General features: G+C 38.1%; 1 protein-coding gene across 3 annotated transcripts in view; it reads left to right on the forward strand.

The window, feature by feature from the left end:
- Positions 1-14,149, forward strand: part of PDZRN4 (PDZ domain containing ring finger 4) — a 127,116-nt gene extending 112,967 nt beyond the window's left edge. For 2 of the 3 annotated variants that reach the window (XM_018552529.1, XM_018552531.1), the window contains 3 exons: positions 5,403-5,504; positions 8,362-8,478; positions 12,082-14,149. In XM_018552529.1, coding sequence (XP_018408031.1) covers positions 5,403-5,504; positions 8,362-8,478; positions 12,082-13,608 — 1,746 coding nt within the window. In that variant the 3' untranslated portion in view covers positions 13,609-14,149. The remainder of the gene's footprint in view (positions 1-5,402; positions 5,505-8,361; positions 8,479-12,081) is intronic. The other variant, XM_018552530.1, reaches the window with a different exon arrangement.
- The last annotated feature ends 3,768 nt before the right edge of the window (positions 14,150-17,917 follow it).

The raw sequence follows: 17,917 nt of genomic DNA on the forward strand, positions 1-17,917 counted from the left end.
GGTAATATTGGGCAGTGTTTTAAAATCCTGTATATAATTTGTAATTATATATGTACATGAGGGCAGCCATATTTGCTCACAATAAAAATCATTTTATAAGAGAAATAAGGGGATTACAATGCCTCTGGGTCAAAGACATGGAGCAAGTATCCAGATAAGAAAAGTCATGGACAAGTCAGAACTTGTTTTGGGTATACAATGCAAACACTAAAGTAAGAGTATCAGCCTGATAGCCAGACAACTAGCATTTGTAAAATCACAAGTCAGCAATGTCAATCTCCATTTTGCTCCCAGGTCTCTGTAACTGTTGAGGTATTGCCGGAAGCATTTCAAAAGGCCTCAGGGTCCTTATGTAGGGGATGACATGGTCACATATTTTTAATTCCCAGTTTCTTTGTTCCTTTTGACTGCCCTTCCTCCTACTTTTGAGCTCTCCAGCAAGTCACCTTAAATCCTCTGATTCCCCTGCAGTATCTATAAAAGTATCATTCAGCATCAGTTTAAAAAATCCATAGTGATATCCAATCTATCTGTGCTTCCATGTTTTATAGGAACATCAGTAAGGTCAACGGTCAGTAAACATGATCAAGAGACAGCTGCAGTTATTGTACAACCACATCTACCTTCCTGGCTAATCAGTATCCAGTTACAGTGGTCAGATATTTCTCAGCCTTGGAAACTGTATTTTGTCTTGTACACAGGGTGGAGATTAGTTAATATAAAATGACATACTGTTCTTCTATGTGCACCTCAGGTGTCAATTCAATTAAATGAAAATGCAAATCAAATATATTTCTGAGAATCCAAAGAACAATAGTTGTCCCTACCAGGGCTAATCTTAAATGTATACACATGATATATTAGTGCTCAAATATATTTATCCAAAAGTCTGTGAATCTAAGAAAATGAAAAAAATACTCTGCACTGAAAGGATAGCATCTCCTAAAACATGTATGGTAGTAGACAGGGCTGTGATAGGGTGATAGGAGCTCAGGCAATATCATTACTCATTTCAGCAGAAGTTAACAGCACAATGATCACATATCACATTCATTTACTGTTTGTCTGAAAAAAAGTATTCTCTGTTTCTTCTGCGTTGTCTCATAAGGCCAGATGGTTTGTGTAGTAACTGAAATTAATTTAAACTCTACTGTAATTAAACCTTTGTCTCTAGACATCAAATATCTATTTTCACAACCCCAATATTTTGCCAAATGCATATTTGCTTTAAAAATAAATCCAGTTATTCAGCATTATCAATGAAAATAATTTAGTAAAATATTAAAGTGCCCTTAACACTGATAATACCTCATGAGTGCCCATATACATGCATTGGACCCTATTGTATTCAGTAGGTCACATTATACACGAGCAGGACCGGACTTATTAGTCTTAGCTAAGAGAATACTAACTGAAAGTCAATTTCAGAGTAGAAATATATATATAATGGGGTTGTTTTACTTGAGACTGTTCACTCAGCATGGTGATTTTAACTTTGCAAAATTAATATTAGTAAAAAATGTGAACCTGCATCATTTACTTTGAATACCCAATCTTGTGCTAGCAGAAATCCTGTGTTTGTTTGTTTTTTTCTAGTAGGTGATTGGGTATTCAAATTTAACACAAGTTCACATTTACCATTATTCACTTTACGAAGTAAACATACATTTTCATTTACATGTATTTATGTTTATTCTTGTGACGGGGTTACTTTAAAAAATGGCCGCTTTATACTGGTCATGTGCACTGCAGCCACTTTCATTCCTATAGGAAAGCCGTACTCATTATAGCCTCAAGCTGCCACTCGGAGTATGGGTTTCCCATAAGAATGCATGGGAGAAAAGGCTGCATGGCTTAGAGTGGAGTCAAACAGTGAAGATCTTTTGATCAAGACCGATGGTAAGTACAACACTTAGTAGACAGCATTGAAGGGGGGGGGGGTCATTAAAAACCAAAGTACAATTGTGCTACTTAAGCCTTCACTCATGAGGCCTTCGTATTACAAGATGGCCATGTGTGTGGAAAATCATTTGCTGACCCTCTACCAAGTGGCTTCAGGAGAGTGGCACTCTATATTTAACCAACTTTGGAAGTTGGGTATACTACACATGCCTAAAAAAAAACTTCATCAAAATACCTTGCTTGTAGTTCACCCTGCTCCTTCTCCTCTCCTGCTGTCCCTGGACCCATTTATCCGCAATGAGATGTTTTGTATCACGGGAGCAGATCTTGCAACTTTGACTGTACATTATACTCCCAAAACAGTGTCTGCAGTGTCAAAAAGAGTTACAATGTTATTGTCACTACATTGTAACTACTCTACTGATTCAATCATAACAGATCAAAGTGTGACCTTTGATCTGCATATGATATTCAGTTAAAGAAATCTTGGGAAAAAAACAAAAAAAAATTAAATCAACTATCTTCCTATTTAACCCCTTATTAACCGTTTGCAAAACAAAATCAACCTTTATTAGCTCCTTCCTCTTCTCTCCTTCGCTAGGATTTTGCTGCTAATTATTTTTCTATTTCTACTTTTTTACCATTAATATATAATCTTTTTTTAATTGTTATTCATATGATAATATAACCCAGTGCTTATATTGCCCACAAACATTTAAGGAGGATAGACCAATTTAGCGCTTTCACTTTTACACTGACTTTGTTGAAATAACATTCTGTGCTAGTTTTCCTTACTAGGCTTAGTGAGAGATAGCAATATATTTTTAGTTTTAGCACCTAAAGGCTTGCTATAAAAAGTGAGATTTATCTAGGGCTTCAACAACTAATCGATAATAATCGATAATGAAAATTGTTGTCACCAATTTTCATTATCAATTATTTGGTCAGTCGATTAGTTGGGCAGCTTGCACCTCCTCATACCCTCCCTCTCCTGCTACTGACAGACACGCCCACACCACTCCTGGATTCACCCAAAGCATGCTGACAGGTCGGGCCATCCAGGAAAAAGAGATGAGGTGACCCCGTGGAGTGCACAGAGTTCGAGATGCTGGAGAACTGGGGACACACTGGCCAGGAACTGTGACCAGCAGTGAGCAGAGCGTATATAGCCTGTGTCAGCAGGAAGGTACAGGAAGCTTCTGAAATTATCTGCCGGGATGTAGTGGAGCAACAACCATCCTTCCTATGTCTCAGCCTCCCCCTCCTCCTCCCCCCCCAGGGCTGCTCACAGTACAGTACAGTACAGTGGACTGTAGACTGGCTGAATAGCCATGTGCAGCCAAGTACTGTTTATTATCTGTGCTGCGTGTGTTATGTGCATTGTGTGTGTGTTATGTGCACTGTGTGTGATGTGCACTGTGTGTTTGTTATGTGCACTCCATGTGTTATGTGTACTGTGTGAGTTATGTGCACTGTGTGTTATGTGCACTGCGCGCGCGTGCGTGCGTGCACTGTGTGTTATGTGCGTGTTATGTGCACTGTGCGTACTGCGTGTGTAATGTGCACTACGTGTGTAATGTGCACTGCGTGTGTGCATGCAGTGAGTGGAGTAACAACTGGGATGGGGAGAGGAAGACAGTGCAGCTGCCCCGGGCACAAAGATGGGGGCGATGGCCAGGCAGCGAACACACTGTACACGCAGCAGAGGCAAATGGTGTTACGTGGAGCTAACCGAGGGGTTAATAACCCTTTACGAGTGCTGTGCATAAACAAATGCCTGCAAGCCTCAATGAACTGAAGCAGCATGTTATTGCTGCTAAAGGTGGTTCTACAAGCTCTTGAATCATAAGATGTACTTAGTTTTTCACACAAGGCTTCTCAATTTTGGCTCTGTTTTTGTAAAATAAATGATGACATGATGTAATATGTCATGTATTGTTGTTCATATGACGTTGCATTTGCCTAATTCTAAGACCTTCTAATGGCCAGGTGATTTGATTGTATTATGTCCTGATACAAAAAACCATAGCATCCAAAGAGGGTGTGCTTTCTTTTTCACATTCTCTCTCTCTCTCTCTCTCTCTCTCTCTCTCTCTCTCTCTCTCTCTCTCTCTCTCTCTGTCTGGTCCATATTGACATGATAGCATCACGCAGTTACTGCAGATTTGTGGGCTCCAAATCCGTTTCAGCACATCCAAAATGTGCTCTATTGGATTGAGATCTGGTGACTGTGGCCATTTGAGTAGAGTGAACTCCTTTTCATGTTCAAGGAACCAGTCTGAGGTGATTTTAGCTTTGTTACACCGGCCTGCATCTAATATTAATCTCTCAATCTAAAATCATAGTTTTGTGCTCCTTACAAGTTACAAAAATTTTACTCTAGAGTATTAACACATGAATTACAGTAGCACCAATTCATATTTAATTCTGTGGATAAGCAGAATGCCTGGATGGCAGAAGAGCTTCCAAAATGAATTGTCCTTACACAAAATTAGTTGTAATTATGAAAAACTGTGCTTGTACAGCATTTTATTTTCCCACAGAGATCATTTTTTATCTAAACTCCTGGGATGTTCATTATTATAATTGGGTCTCTTTTTCTGTGATGCAAAGCCTGCTATTTCATCGTGTATGTGCTTGATCTGCTGCCTCTTTGGTCATGAATCATGATACAGATGTTCGAGGTCATGCCCCATATGTATATAAGAGGCCCAACCACCTCTTTAGTAACCACAGAAATATCTATTCTTCTTATATTTATTTTATATGAATTATATTAAAGTAATGAAGCATTTTAATGAGTGGCATTCATTTTGTATATTTCTGCACAACAGACAGAAGTGACAACACAGCCATCCAATTATTTATACGTAATGTATGGATCTAGTTACACATTGCACTACTAAAACCTAAATTAAATAAATAGAAAACAAAAACTATCATTTTTAGAAAATTGTCTTTCATCTCTGGTTTGCTTTGCACTTTGGCTTTATAGGATTTTCAAATGATAAACCTGATTTACAATCAACATTGTCTTTTAAGCATTGCTCAGTGAGAGATAATAGTGTAGGTTTCTAATTGGCTTCGTGCAAGCCTGCAGTATGACTGATTTTAGCTTTAGCATTGCCATCCTTCCTTCCACCAGCACTATTATCTCAGAGTGACACTTCCATTACTCTGAACGGAGAAAGATGAACGTCACCTGTCAGAGGCTGGTTAATTGTGTTGCTAGATGTATGTTACTGGGGCGCAGCTTGGACATTTATGAACATAACTGCTTCCTCTGATGTTTGCCATCCTTCACCGATCAATATTGTTCGTATGGTAAGCGTGTAATTGAGTGAAGGTATTTACCACCAAAGTCTGACAATGAGACCACTGCTTGAGTCCTGCTGTCCATATGCTTGGCACACCTGAATACGTTGTAGATATTTTCTATTTGACTGCATGCTACTTTGTGAAAACAGCCCCTCATTTACAAGTTCCATTGGTTTTTGCAGATTAATGGCCAGGATATCCAGAACAGAGAGGAGGCGGTGATTTTACTTTCCAGTGATGAATGTAGGAAAATTGTCCTTCTGGTAGCAAGGCCAGACATACCGGTTAGTAAAGATACATGAGTAAATACCATAAGGCAAGATCTGAAGTTCTTTGTAAAATGTACTTACTTTGTGGTTGTCTTTTTGTCTGGATTCTGTTTTATTTATGTTCTTTTCTGGTTTTGAAATCCATTGTTTTCCACTAATAGTTGTGTGTACTGGCAACCACATATCAGATCGTTTTTAATGGCTGTCCAGAATAAAGCAAAATAATAAAAACATATTCTACACTTACTATTAAAGATGTAAGTCAGGACACAAATGAAAATGAGTTCTTTGACATCTGAGAACTGGATGTGTCTGATCTAGTGAGGCTGAAAATGTGTGATCTGCAGTACATACTCATCCTTCCCTTTACCAACAATGGAGAGTGATGCTGAGCACAAGGATAACCGGCATAAACTGTGTGCAAAGATAATAAAAAGAAGACGAAAGATTGAGACAGGTGTAGATCGTGACATTATTGCTTTGCTAGAGTGGGAAAGATTCTTCCTTAAAAAATATGAACTACAGTATCTACATGGTCAACTACTAAGGTGAATACACATTAGAATAAAGTAAATAGAACCAATCAACCTTTTATTCTTTAAGCTAAACTACAAACATTTCAATGAGAAGCAATTTCATTTTCACATCTTTTTTCATCTGCACATTACCCTATGGTCTGTTTTCATAAATTCCATCCATCATAAACAGATGACAGCATATTCTGTATAAAAATAGTACTGTAGCTAAACATGACACAAACAGGAATGCCATCTCTAAAATAAATGTGTTAACATGATTATACAGTATATAAGTACGTTCCCTAATTCACATGATCATTGTGAAGAGTGATCAGTAAATTGAAAACTGAGTGAAACAGTGCTTTTGTAATTCCACTAAACAGAAGCATGCAGATTTGTTCAGCCTACATAGAATCTTACAATTCATAAGTCAATATGTCCTGGTTTCCTAAGTTGTGATATTCAGGAGGAACAAAAAGTGATGAATCAGCAGATCTGCTGATTTAGTCATCCCTAATTATAAATACATGTAACCTGTCCACAATCTACCTTAAAATACTTGCATTTGATGAGCATAATGGTTTTTGTCAATAAAATAATCAATACAGTTAAAAAATCTCAGAACATCCAGTAAATATAGACGGATGCAGTGATAAACAATAATGTTTAATTTGATTTCCTTGTTTAACTACATACAAGCCATATATTGATAATTATGTTATATACAGCACGTAGATACTGATATTTACTAACAACATTTTCATGTTTAGCTGCTAAATAAGGGTCTGATAAACCGTTAAACAAAATGTTTTATGTACAAATAACTTTTTTAGGGGATCAGGAAGGATTTTTTTCCCAGTTGGAGCAAATTTAAACATTATTTAAAGGGTTTGTGTGCCTTCCTGTGGTTTAAATGTGGGCATAGGGTTCTGTTTATGGATGTTTTTCTATTTATTATTTTCCTAATTTCCTTCTGTCTCTGTCAGACATGCACTCTGCACATGAAGACAGATACAAAGATTCTGCTAGTTGGGGGAAATTTAATTTTCCCTAATTCCAATGGTATGGAATGGTATTTGGTTCATTTTGAATTAGTGAATATATATTCAGAAAGGATTTTGGTCAAGCCATTTTTTTGGGCAAAGTTTAATGAAAACTGACCTTAGAGTGTCCCAGAGATAGTGGCTCCTCTCTGTCGCCAGGTGAATGTAGGCCTTAAAGAGGGCCAAGGCATAGGGTCTAAAGAACTGCCTGGTGTTCACCTGAGCAACCCACATGGGAAAAAGTGGCAATTGAAGTGGCAAGAGTTTGAAGTGGCAACAGCTGACAGCAGGCATAAATGAAGCCTAATACAAAATCAGCAGGCAAGGTCGTGGTCAAAAAGGCAAAAGATCAGGGCATATGGATAACTAGAATCATTGAGGCAGGTTTAAAAAGCTTTCCCAGACATGGCCTCAGAGGTAGTGTGCAGCAACTCTTCCCACTAAGAACCAGCAAGAGGAGTGTGAGAGTGTCTAAACTCACAGACTGAACATAGCCTAGGGCAGGTTTCTGTGGAGTTCGAAAGTGTTTGCACCAATGAACAAGAATCAAGAATGAGCCTTTGGTGTAAAACAGCAGAGTGATCCCACTGAGACTCAGTTGCAACATTATTCACTGCAAATAGTGACACAGGTTGGTTTTGGAGACAGCGAGCTGTGACATAAAGTAAGAGGGTGTAAAAGCCAAAATTACATGGGATGTCTCTAATTCTGATCGCTCAGTCTTCTAGACTTGCATCTGTCAGTGCTCCCATATGTGTGTGGATGAACTGTAACATAGTTAACCCTATTTTTCTCTGTGGCTTAGACTGCCATGAAAGCCTACAATATTTTTCAGCTCTGTGGCTTTTTCTGAGGATGAAGAGAACCCCCCATTGATTCAAGGCCATTTTTTTTTTTTACTGGCATTAGAGCTGAAGTAATTTTAACATTTTCCAGCACATTTAGCTTTGATGTGAAGATTAAAATGAATTCAGAATATGAGTAGTTTTGTCTCTAACCACCTCCTACCATGCAGTAGAGCTGACACTAGCAGGATCACCATGCACTTACTCATTTACTACTGTTTATTGATACTTTAATATCTTTCAATGTGTTATGGGATACCAACATTATCAACAATTGAGTCTTATTGTTTATGTGAAGGATGAAAGGCGCTGGAGATGAATATGTTATCATTCTTATTTTGGTGTAAAGCAGAGTGTTTCAAAAGAGTCATTATGATGAAAGGAAGTGGTCAGTCATTGCTATTAGGGCCTGCGCCACATTACCATGTGTTAGTACTAATGTGATGTACTAATGTATTCTTTACAGCTGGATGAAGGGTGGCTTGATGATGAAAGGAACGAATTCTTGGAAGAGTTAAACATGCAGATGCTGGAGGAACAACATAATGAATCAGTGCAGTACACCACTAATGAAGTGCAACAGGTACAATAGAATAAACTTCCAATGTAACACGCATTATTAAACACGCAATATAACATAATTGTATTAATTTTATTTTTCTTTTCTATACTGGGAGAAGACATTTTTAGCTCTTATAAAAGTGCCCCTTTACAAAACGGCTATACTTGCATATAAGTTGTGCTATACCAATTCCCACTGACATATTGCCCTGAGCATTCTGTGGATTTAGAACTTTTTCCTCAATTGGACAGGTTTTGTCTGTCTTTCTGCATTTTAAAAGCTATTGAAATAATCTAAATTGCTGATAACGATGGCCCAAATGTAAATGTAATTTTTAGGAGATAATAATCTAGCTGAACTAAGCTATAGTATGTTTGTTTGAAGATCTAAAAATCCAATGCAGTGTAAATGTCTGACACAATTATACCAATGGGACCATTTGCTACTGAAAAAAAACAGGATATCTTATAGTGCTGTCATTCAGTAGTACCATTGAGTTATAAGTTTGTTTCATTAAGGAATCCAGTAAACAAAAGGTTTGTATTTATCATAGTTCTGGATGAAATCTCCTCTTTAGGTCGGACATGGAGGATGCACCTCCTCAGCAAACCTACTTTTCAAGGGATACAATTGAATTGGACTTCTTATCACATTCCTACTGCAGACACAAATGAATACCGAAGTACACGCTATAACACTGTTTCATACAATGTCTTTCCATAACTTGTTTTTTCCCTATAAACAAGGATTTGCCTGCAGGATTGTTAACGATGCTTTTATGAATGTTTTGCAAGTACAGCACAATCATGTATGCGTGGTCACGGTTTATACTAGCTATGGCAGTCACTCATCAACAAATAACTTATCCGTTATAGTATTTCACACACATGTTAGCACGCATTCTGCTCTTCCTCTCTATCTCCACGCACTGCCCATGCCAACCAGTACTTTTTTTATTACAAATGTGTTATTTGGCCTATCACAGCAGAGCCTCCTACTCGCTCCACTTTCTCTAACAATCACTCTTAACGAGGGCTTGGACCGTTTGCCTTATGCATATGAATGCATAGTGAGCCTTTTCTTCTACATCTGGTCTGAGCAGCCAAAAAGTTTTTTAAAAATCAAGTAGTGGATAACATCTGCATTCCAGTGCCAGCTAACCAGAAGGACCCTCTGTAGCTTCCATCCATCTGAATTTGCTGCACTCAGCTTCACAGTAGTCAGTGCTGTAAGAAACCACTATAGCTAAAAATGGTGGAAACAATTGGATTTTTCTAATCAAAGTTTTCATTTTATATTAGTCATTATTGTAGAATCATATATAGTTTACAACAATGCGTATTAATCAATATAGGTTTTAACACATGCTCTTTGTCATTTGTATCTGTGTGACAGCTGATTCTTGTTTCGGTTTAACCCCCAATTCCCTTACTCACCAAAAAAGACTATTGTCTAGCTTCTGGTTTTTTTTCCATGTTAGGAGAACTCAGTCTCATTTATCATAGAAAAATATAGCTTCCTTTTATACCAACAATTTCAGAGTTCACATGATACAGTAAAGCTAACCCCCCACTGTAAGCAGATGTTTACAGGAATCCTGATAATTCTGGCATTTACTAGAAGTGCTCTTGTGTTAGAAGTAATCATGATCTCCTTTGGGCTTCTCAGCCTCAGTAAGTCCTGCTTTAATAAAACTGTATTTTACTGCACCCAGAACATATTAGTCACTTGATTTCTAGTTACAGTACTTTACTGAGCTGAAAGTGGTGCCAGTACACAACCATACTACTCCACTGGGTTTAGTAAAGATTACACCCAACCACTAATGAAGACAACAGTCATCATTACATGCCAGGTTTGTTTTATAGTCCCATTGTATAACCGACTTTCTCCATCAGGCATCAAAGGGCCTCTGTGCCCATACTATGCATATTAAAGTATTTATATTTTTTAACAAGCAGCAAAGAGCTTTAAAACAAGTCACCCCTGATCTCTCTAGCTATATGTACCATAAAGTAATTAATCCTCAAGGATCACAACAAAGATGCTTAAGTTAGTTTTCAGTCAGTTTCTAGCACCTGCTATGTGTTTACATCAGAGGGCTGGGGGGGGCTGCTAAGATTCATCTCTCCATTGAAAGTAAAGGGGAAAGGAAATGTGGTTTCAGTGTCTCTGTTCTGAACGTTGAAGAAAAATTTCCCCACAATGCCTGCAGCTACAGAACTGAATGGAGACTTGTTTTAAAGGGCTTATACTGCTTGCTCAGAATTTGCATATATTTTATGTGCATATTCTGCGCACAAGTTAAATTTAAGAGAGCACCGAATATGCTGACTGAACTAAGAAAGAAGGCTACTAGTAGTAGGTGTACCAAATGCTGGATTTACACCAAAAATAAATGCATTAACTCATTCTCGTTTCAATAATGCATGTCATTCAGTTGACTTGAATGGCAAAATGCCTCATTCAGGACTTTTTACCCAATGAACTGCAGCATAATGCATTGGTGTGAACAGGTCATGTTGAAAACAATGAATGGAATTTATCCCTGAAGCAGACACAATCTGGAGCAGCTTTGCATGGCAACCAACCAGCCCTTCTTTTTCCTTTTCAAATCTTAAATGAAGGGAGAAGCTGATTGGTTGCCAAGCACAGCTGTTCCAGATTTTGTCTGTTCCATTTTTGGTAAATTCCCCTCAATGTATTTTCTTCTTTCTTTTGCATTATGCTGAACCTCTATTGTGCAAATATCACCTTAAACTCCCATGGTCCAGATCCATCCTATCTTCTTCGACCTTATGCATCTTCCTGTTGGCCACCAAATGTGGTTAGCAAAATCACTTTCTAATAGGTTGAAGTTGGAAGAGAAGGGGGAAGGTGGGAGCAGGCAGGTTACATATCAACAAAGTTGTGGTTGATAGTTACATAACAGAGCACCCAAGATTGGTATACCTGGGCATTTTAAAGATTCAGCAAGCATGCAGAGAGATAATTTAAAATGCATATTCTATGAGGAGCCAAGCTTACTTTAGATGCCGACATTTGCAGTGATCAACAATTTACAAATGAGCCATAATCTTGCATTTATATGTGTACACCTAAGGAATTAGGATTCTTACATGTGCAATAACTCCTAAATTTTGATATTTTTTTGTTAAATATGCTTAGAGCATACTGAGCCTGATATCTATAACATATTGTAAAACTAAGTAAATAAATGCACACAGATAAATTAATATAGCAGTTTTATTGTTATCTCCCCATGTAAGGCATAATACAGCACTTTTACAGAACATTGCCCCCCTAGTCTTTCTGCAAACCTTGTATGCCTCACACATATACTGTGTGTGCGTGTGTATATATATGTATATGTTCCTTATTTAAAGTGACCACTTTCTGTATTTTTCTCTTTCTGTACACTAGGGCCATTCTTCCACAAACGCAGTCTTTCCTTTTTGTTTACAAAAAGTAAAGGAAATCATGAGAATGGTTTTGTAAGCACTTTTACTAATAGTGAAATTGTTAATTCTGTATTTGTTTTAAGGCACAATTCCATGCTCTAGTTAGTATTGCTGAGGTTGCAATACTCTAAAGTGAGTTAATGAAATATTTTCCTTTCCTCAGCAGAAAAAGCCAGAAGAGGAAGATGGTACAACTGACACAGCAACTTCGTCGTCCAATAACCATGAAAAAGACAGTGGTGTAGGACGTACAGATGAAAGTCAGCACCATGATGAAAGCTCTGAAATGGAAAATAAAGTGAAAGATCACAGAATCACTTGTCTTCAGAAAAACCCAAAGCTAAGACAAAGTCAAGATACATTAGGAAGTATTGAACTCCAGTTCAATGACAGTATGGTTTCTGGGGAATATATAGATTCTGATCCTACTATTAGTCAAGAAGAGGAGTGTGAAAGATTTCGACAACTGTTAGAGCTGAAGTGCCAAATCCGAAACCGAGGAGAGTATGACCTGTACTACTCAAGCAGCACTATTGAATGTAGCACAACAGAGCCTTGTGGAGTTGAACATGAGTTACAGCTTTTGAATGAAGAGTTAAGAAGCATTGAACTTGAGTGCCAAAGTATAATGCAGGCGCACCGGCTCCAAAATGTTAGAAATAAAACCAGCGATATTTTGGAAATTCACAGTGATGATTTGTGCAATTATAACACTAGCACAGACTTACAGAGAGACAAAGTGGGTAATCTCGGAGAGCACACAGAGAGATCTGATAAGGACAGTTCTAGTGCGTATAACACAGCAGAAAGTTGTAGGAGCACACCACTGACTGTAGGCAAGTCCCCAGAAAGCACCTTACAGAGAATAATTAGTATCACAAACCGGAAAAATCTCAGTAGCACCATTGTGACAAACCATTTAACTTCTGGACTGAGCAGTATTGAGTATACTCCAACCAAATCTCTTACTACCGGGCAGAACTCTCCAGCAGAATACCAAGATAATATGTTAGAATGTAGTAAGTTCTTAGATCATAGGAAACCAGTCCCAGATGAAATCCCTTATCTTTCACCATACCACAGTTCATCATATAGATATGGGAATATACCAGTCCATGCAAGACATTATCAAAGTTACATGCAACTTGTTCAACAGAAAACTGCGGTGGAATATGCACAAAGCCAGCTAAATCTAGTAACAATGTGCAGAGATTCTCAAAGGCCATTGGAGCCAAGGATGGAATGGAAAGTAAAAATAAGGAGTGATGGCACGAGATATATCACTAAAAGGCCAGTAAGAGACAAACTTCTGAAAGAGCGTGCCTTAAAAATCAAAGAAGAGAGGAGTGGTATGACAACAGATGATGATATGATGAGTGAGATGAAAATGGGACGATACTGGAGTAAAGAGGAAAGGAAACAGCACCTTATGAGGGCAAAAGAGCAGAGAAGGCGTAGAGAATTCATGATGCGCAGTAGACTTGAGTGTCTTAAAGAAAGCCCACAAAGCGGCAGTGAAAGTAAAAAAGAAATCAGTATAATTGAACTAAGTCACAGAAAAATGATGAAAAAGCGGAACAAAAAGATCTTAGACAACTGGATGACAATCCAAGAACTTATGACACACGGTGAAAGATCTCCTGAGGGTTCCAGAGTACATAATGCCTTTTTATCAGTCACTACTGTTTGAGTAGGACTGTAAAAGAGTAGGCTATCTTTTTAGATAGAGTACGATTGCCTCGTTCAATGTGGCATTTTTATATATTTTGTGACTGTTTATAGTTTCAATTTTGTAAAAATCTATTTGGCAATTTTACATTTTTTTCATATATAACTAATTTGCCTATTACTATTGAATGATTTGTTAATATATTACAATGTTCTTTTTTGTAAAAATGAAACTTGAAAGAAAGCCATTTGTTTTCTTACTATGATGTATCTATTGTAAGTTGAAATTTTTTAATTATTTCTCTAGGTCATTTTCTTTTCTACTTTCATGATAACGTACAGTAAATGCCAAAATAAACAGTTTTGTATACATGATATTTGAAGTACATACAGATAAAGTGCAATGTACCAGATCTCATTTTATGCTTCAGAAATGTTCTTGATTGAGAATGTGTACACGGAATATGTAATTTACAACTGTATTTGTCCAAGTCAAGTGTCAGTGAGCAACCTTGCCACCATTTGTGCTGGCCCCAGTCATGTAGCTAGATATAACTGTGGAGATGGAAGCAAAATAAATTATTATTCATCATTGTTGATAAAAATTGTATTTTTTAAAAGTTTACTTTAATTTTAGGAACACTAATGAAAACAAATGTGGGGCAAAGGTACGTTGTAATAGATGTATCCATTAGATAAGTCCTAAGGGCATAATTATAAAAGGAGTGAATATGGTTTTTTATCAAACATTTACTGGTGGTGAATCAATCACTGTCATTTAAAACACACGAGGAAGATTCACTTGCAATGAATACCTGGGGAATATCAAGTTGACTGCTTTTACATAAACTCATATAGTTACACTGCACTGAATGCAGTTGGCACTTGACTGGCACAAGAATAAAGAAGCTGCCCCAGTGTGACAACCATTCTACTTGGCAGGGTAGCACCAGCTCAACTACAGGCACCAAGGAGAGAATAGTCGTGATGGTTGCAGCACAATGCTTTTAGCAAAATCATATTCAGTTATGTGATTCATTGACATCTGAATTTTGCTTATGGTGGGACCGTGGGAGGCTGCCAGTATGTAATTATTGCAGGAATCATTACAAGCTTCTGCACACATTACCAAAATATGGAGGTTCCTACTTCCACACTCCCTATCCCCACACTTTCTTACATGCTTGGATGCCCCTGACAATGTCACTTTCTTTACCCTACCCTCGTTTATTATCGGATGCTAGTGTCTTCCCCTAGGTTACCATTTTTATAAGCCGATGAAGCTGACCTAAATCTGCCACTGCTTACATTTATTAAAATTATTATTTCATAAAAGAAGCTATTTTAATTGTATTCAGATAAATCACATCAGCTATGACACATCTTTTATTTACATGTGTGTTAATTAGTCACATTGCCCCACTTCTATCCTGGTACCTTGCAGGCTGGCAGTTTACTGCAGACCTTCTATTAGTTATGACAAAAGATAAATCTCCATAGCTGCATGTTCTGCTTGCCTCCCAAAGGTTGCTTCATTAGAATGCTGCATTCTAAAATATTTTTCCAGCAAAGTGCAGCATTTCTGTGACATAAGCAAGTTTCTTTTGCATGTCACTTGTTTGTTTACTTACAGGTGAAACTCGAATAATTAGAATATCGTGCAAAAGTAATTGCAGTAAGTGCTGCAAAAGGGGCCCAAACCAAGTACTGAGTACATATGCATGCTTGTACTTTTCAGAGGTCCGATATTGTTCTATGTACAATCCTTGTTTTATTGATTGCATGTAATAATCTACTTTTTTGAGGTTGTGGATTTGGGGTTCTTGGGGTTTTCATGAGCTGTAAGCCATAATCATCACAATTATGACAAATCACGGCTTGAATTATCTTGCTTTGCATGTAATGAGTCTATCTCATATATTAGTTTCACCTTTTAAGTTGCATTAGTGGAATAAATGAACTTTGCACGATATTCTAATTATTTGAGTTTCACCTGTATATACCAGCATATTTTTATAAGTATAGCTTAAATATGTTGCATTTCTTTTAAAACCTAAAGCTCCTACCGAGCCTTCTTCTTGCGTCAGCAAGGTAAACAATCCAATATGAACCATGACCACACCCCCTTCTGATGATGTGCCACTATTCACGTGCATGTGCATTTGATAAAACAAAACTACATATCCACAGTGAATGAGTAATCTCGCAAGATCTCGCAGCCATTTTCTTTCTTTCTTAATTTTTTTTCATAAACGAGATCGAATTTCAATGACAAAGCTATCCCAGAATGCATTGCATGGGCAAACTGAAGTAATTTGCACTTTCAAAGCAATGTTCTGCAAGTGTAAGTATTTCAATATCGCAGCATTTTACATCTAACATGTCTCTGTTATTATTAATCAGCATAGATGCATTGGTAGGATTTGAATTTTGCTTGTAAAGGTCCACTTTAAACAGAGACAAAAGCAAATGTTTTAAAATAGCATCAGTGTGTACCGTTACTTCCTGTAGAGGAGTGAGGGTTATTGGATTAGTTGTGCATATGTGTAAAAATGTGTTCAGTTGTAATGATGGATTATTATATGTCATTATGGCTGCATACTCATCACATAAAAAAACCATCACATAGGCTTACTTTACACATAACTGTAAGGCAGCCATGTAAAAGCAGGCCTATTTGTACTTTTGTTTTATCTCTCTCTCAGCAGTAGGTTTTTCTTAAAATAGACCTAAATAAATCAGATTAATGACACACCCTTCCCCCTTGATTCTTGCTAGCAGACACAGTGGTGACTAGATATAATGAGAAAATTTATTTATTTATTCATCAGTTTGAAAGTCAGCGAAGTTGGCAAATTTAAACATATAAATGCGGATTTGTTCAATTTTCAAAGAATCGTACACTTGAACATAATTGCCTGGTTTCTTTTTTTTAGCATGTTAGATTTTTATTGAAAAAACAGAAGAAAGTCAATACATAAATATTCCAATGTGACATGAAACAGGGATCATGCATCAGTACACATACTGCGATCCAGACATGCTTAACGAATATATAAAAGCAATACTAAAGAAGAACCCATATCACAATATGATGGAACACATGTGGGCGACTCTATATCGCGGGTGGGAAAACTAAAATGGCTATAACCAGGTGACCCTAAGGCCGTGAGGGTCAGAACCGTGAGTAGGGGACCATATCTCCATGGCGTGGGGACTCGTGGGCATATCAGGAGGACTGAGCCTCATAATTGCCTGGTTTCATAGATTGTGTTATTCATTGTAAATCAGTCAAATCGTCTTACTGATATTTAGTAAGAATAAAATATTAATAAATAGACAGTTCTTTCTGATTCAATCATTCCTACCTAGTAAATTAACAGCCTGCCACAACGTTTACAGACAAGACTGTGGGGTCTATTCACAAAGCTGCCGTAGTGAGTGAACAACCGACCCGAAGTGAAGTGAGTCGAACACTGTTCAGCTATTCACTTAAGACTTGTACGGGCGTATATCAGCTGAAATCAGTGCAGAAGGAGTTCGAACCTCCGGCAGGCTACTCGCTGCTGTTCGGCCTATTCTCATAGATGCCAAAAAGTGAATAGTTGAATGCCGCTGAATAGAAATAGAAAAACAGTTAAAGTAGAAAAAAAATAGAAAACGATTGGGCGGAGCTAGCAGTGACAGCTAGCTTTCATATCACTGCCGACTCTGCCAAGCTCTCGTAATGACACATGGGCGTCCCTGGTTACCTAGTAACCAGGGACACCCATGTGTCATTACACACTGAGAACCTGTCGGAGCTGCTGTGATTTTACAGCAGCTCCGACAGGTTCTCAGTGTACTTAGGAGCCGCGGTGTAATGACAGAAGGCGTCCCTGGTTACTTGGTAACCAGGGACGCCTTCTGTCATTTCACACAGAACCCATCGGATGTGCCGATGGCACATCAGTGTAATGGTAGCCAGGGGCGCTGATCTCTCTGCAAGTGGCCGGAGCCAGCCGTAAGATGACGGCTGGCTCCGCCCAGCTGTCAGAAGCAGCCTGTCGGCTAATGTGCCTTCGGCTCGACTGAGCCCCTCGGCCAACTTTGGGGGCAGTACGAGTTATAGTGAATAGCCTGTACAGCAGCCCTGAACCGAAGGGGTCCTGGGGCCAAAGCTACCCGAAGGATTAGCCGAAGCTACGGCTAGATCCTTTGGTAGCTCTGTGAATAGACCCCTGTGTGTTCTTGGAAAGCTTTGCAAACAGGGTGTCACGGATGCACACTGTAATTGTACAACTGTCACAATAGTACATCATATGGCTTCTAATCTCCATTCCTCAAATGAC

Source organism: Nanorana parkeri, unplaced genomic scaffold, assembly GCF_000935625.1.
Source record: "Nanorana parkeri isolate BGI_ZX_2015 unplaced genomic scaffold, ASM93562v1 scaffold91, whole genome shotgun sequence".
Taxonomy (NCBI): Eukaryota; Metazoa; Chordata; class Amphibia; order Anura; family Dicroglossidae; genus Nanorana; species Nanorana parkeri.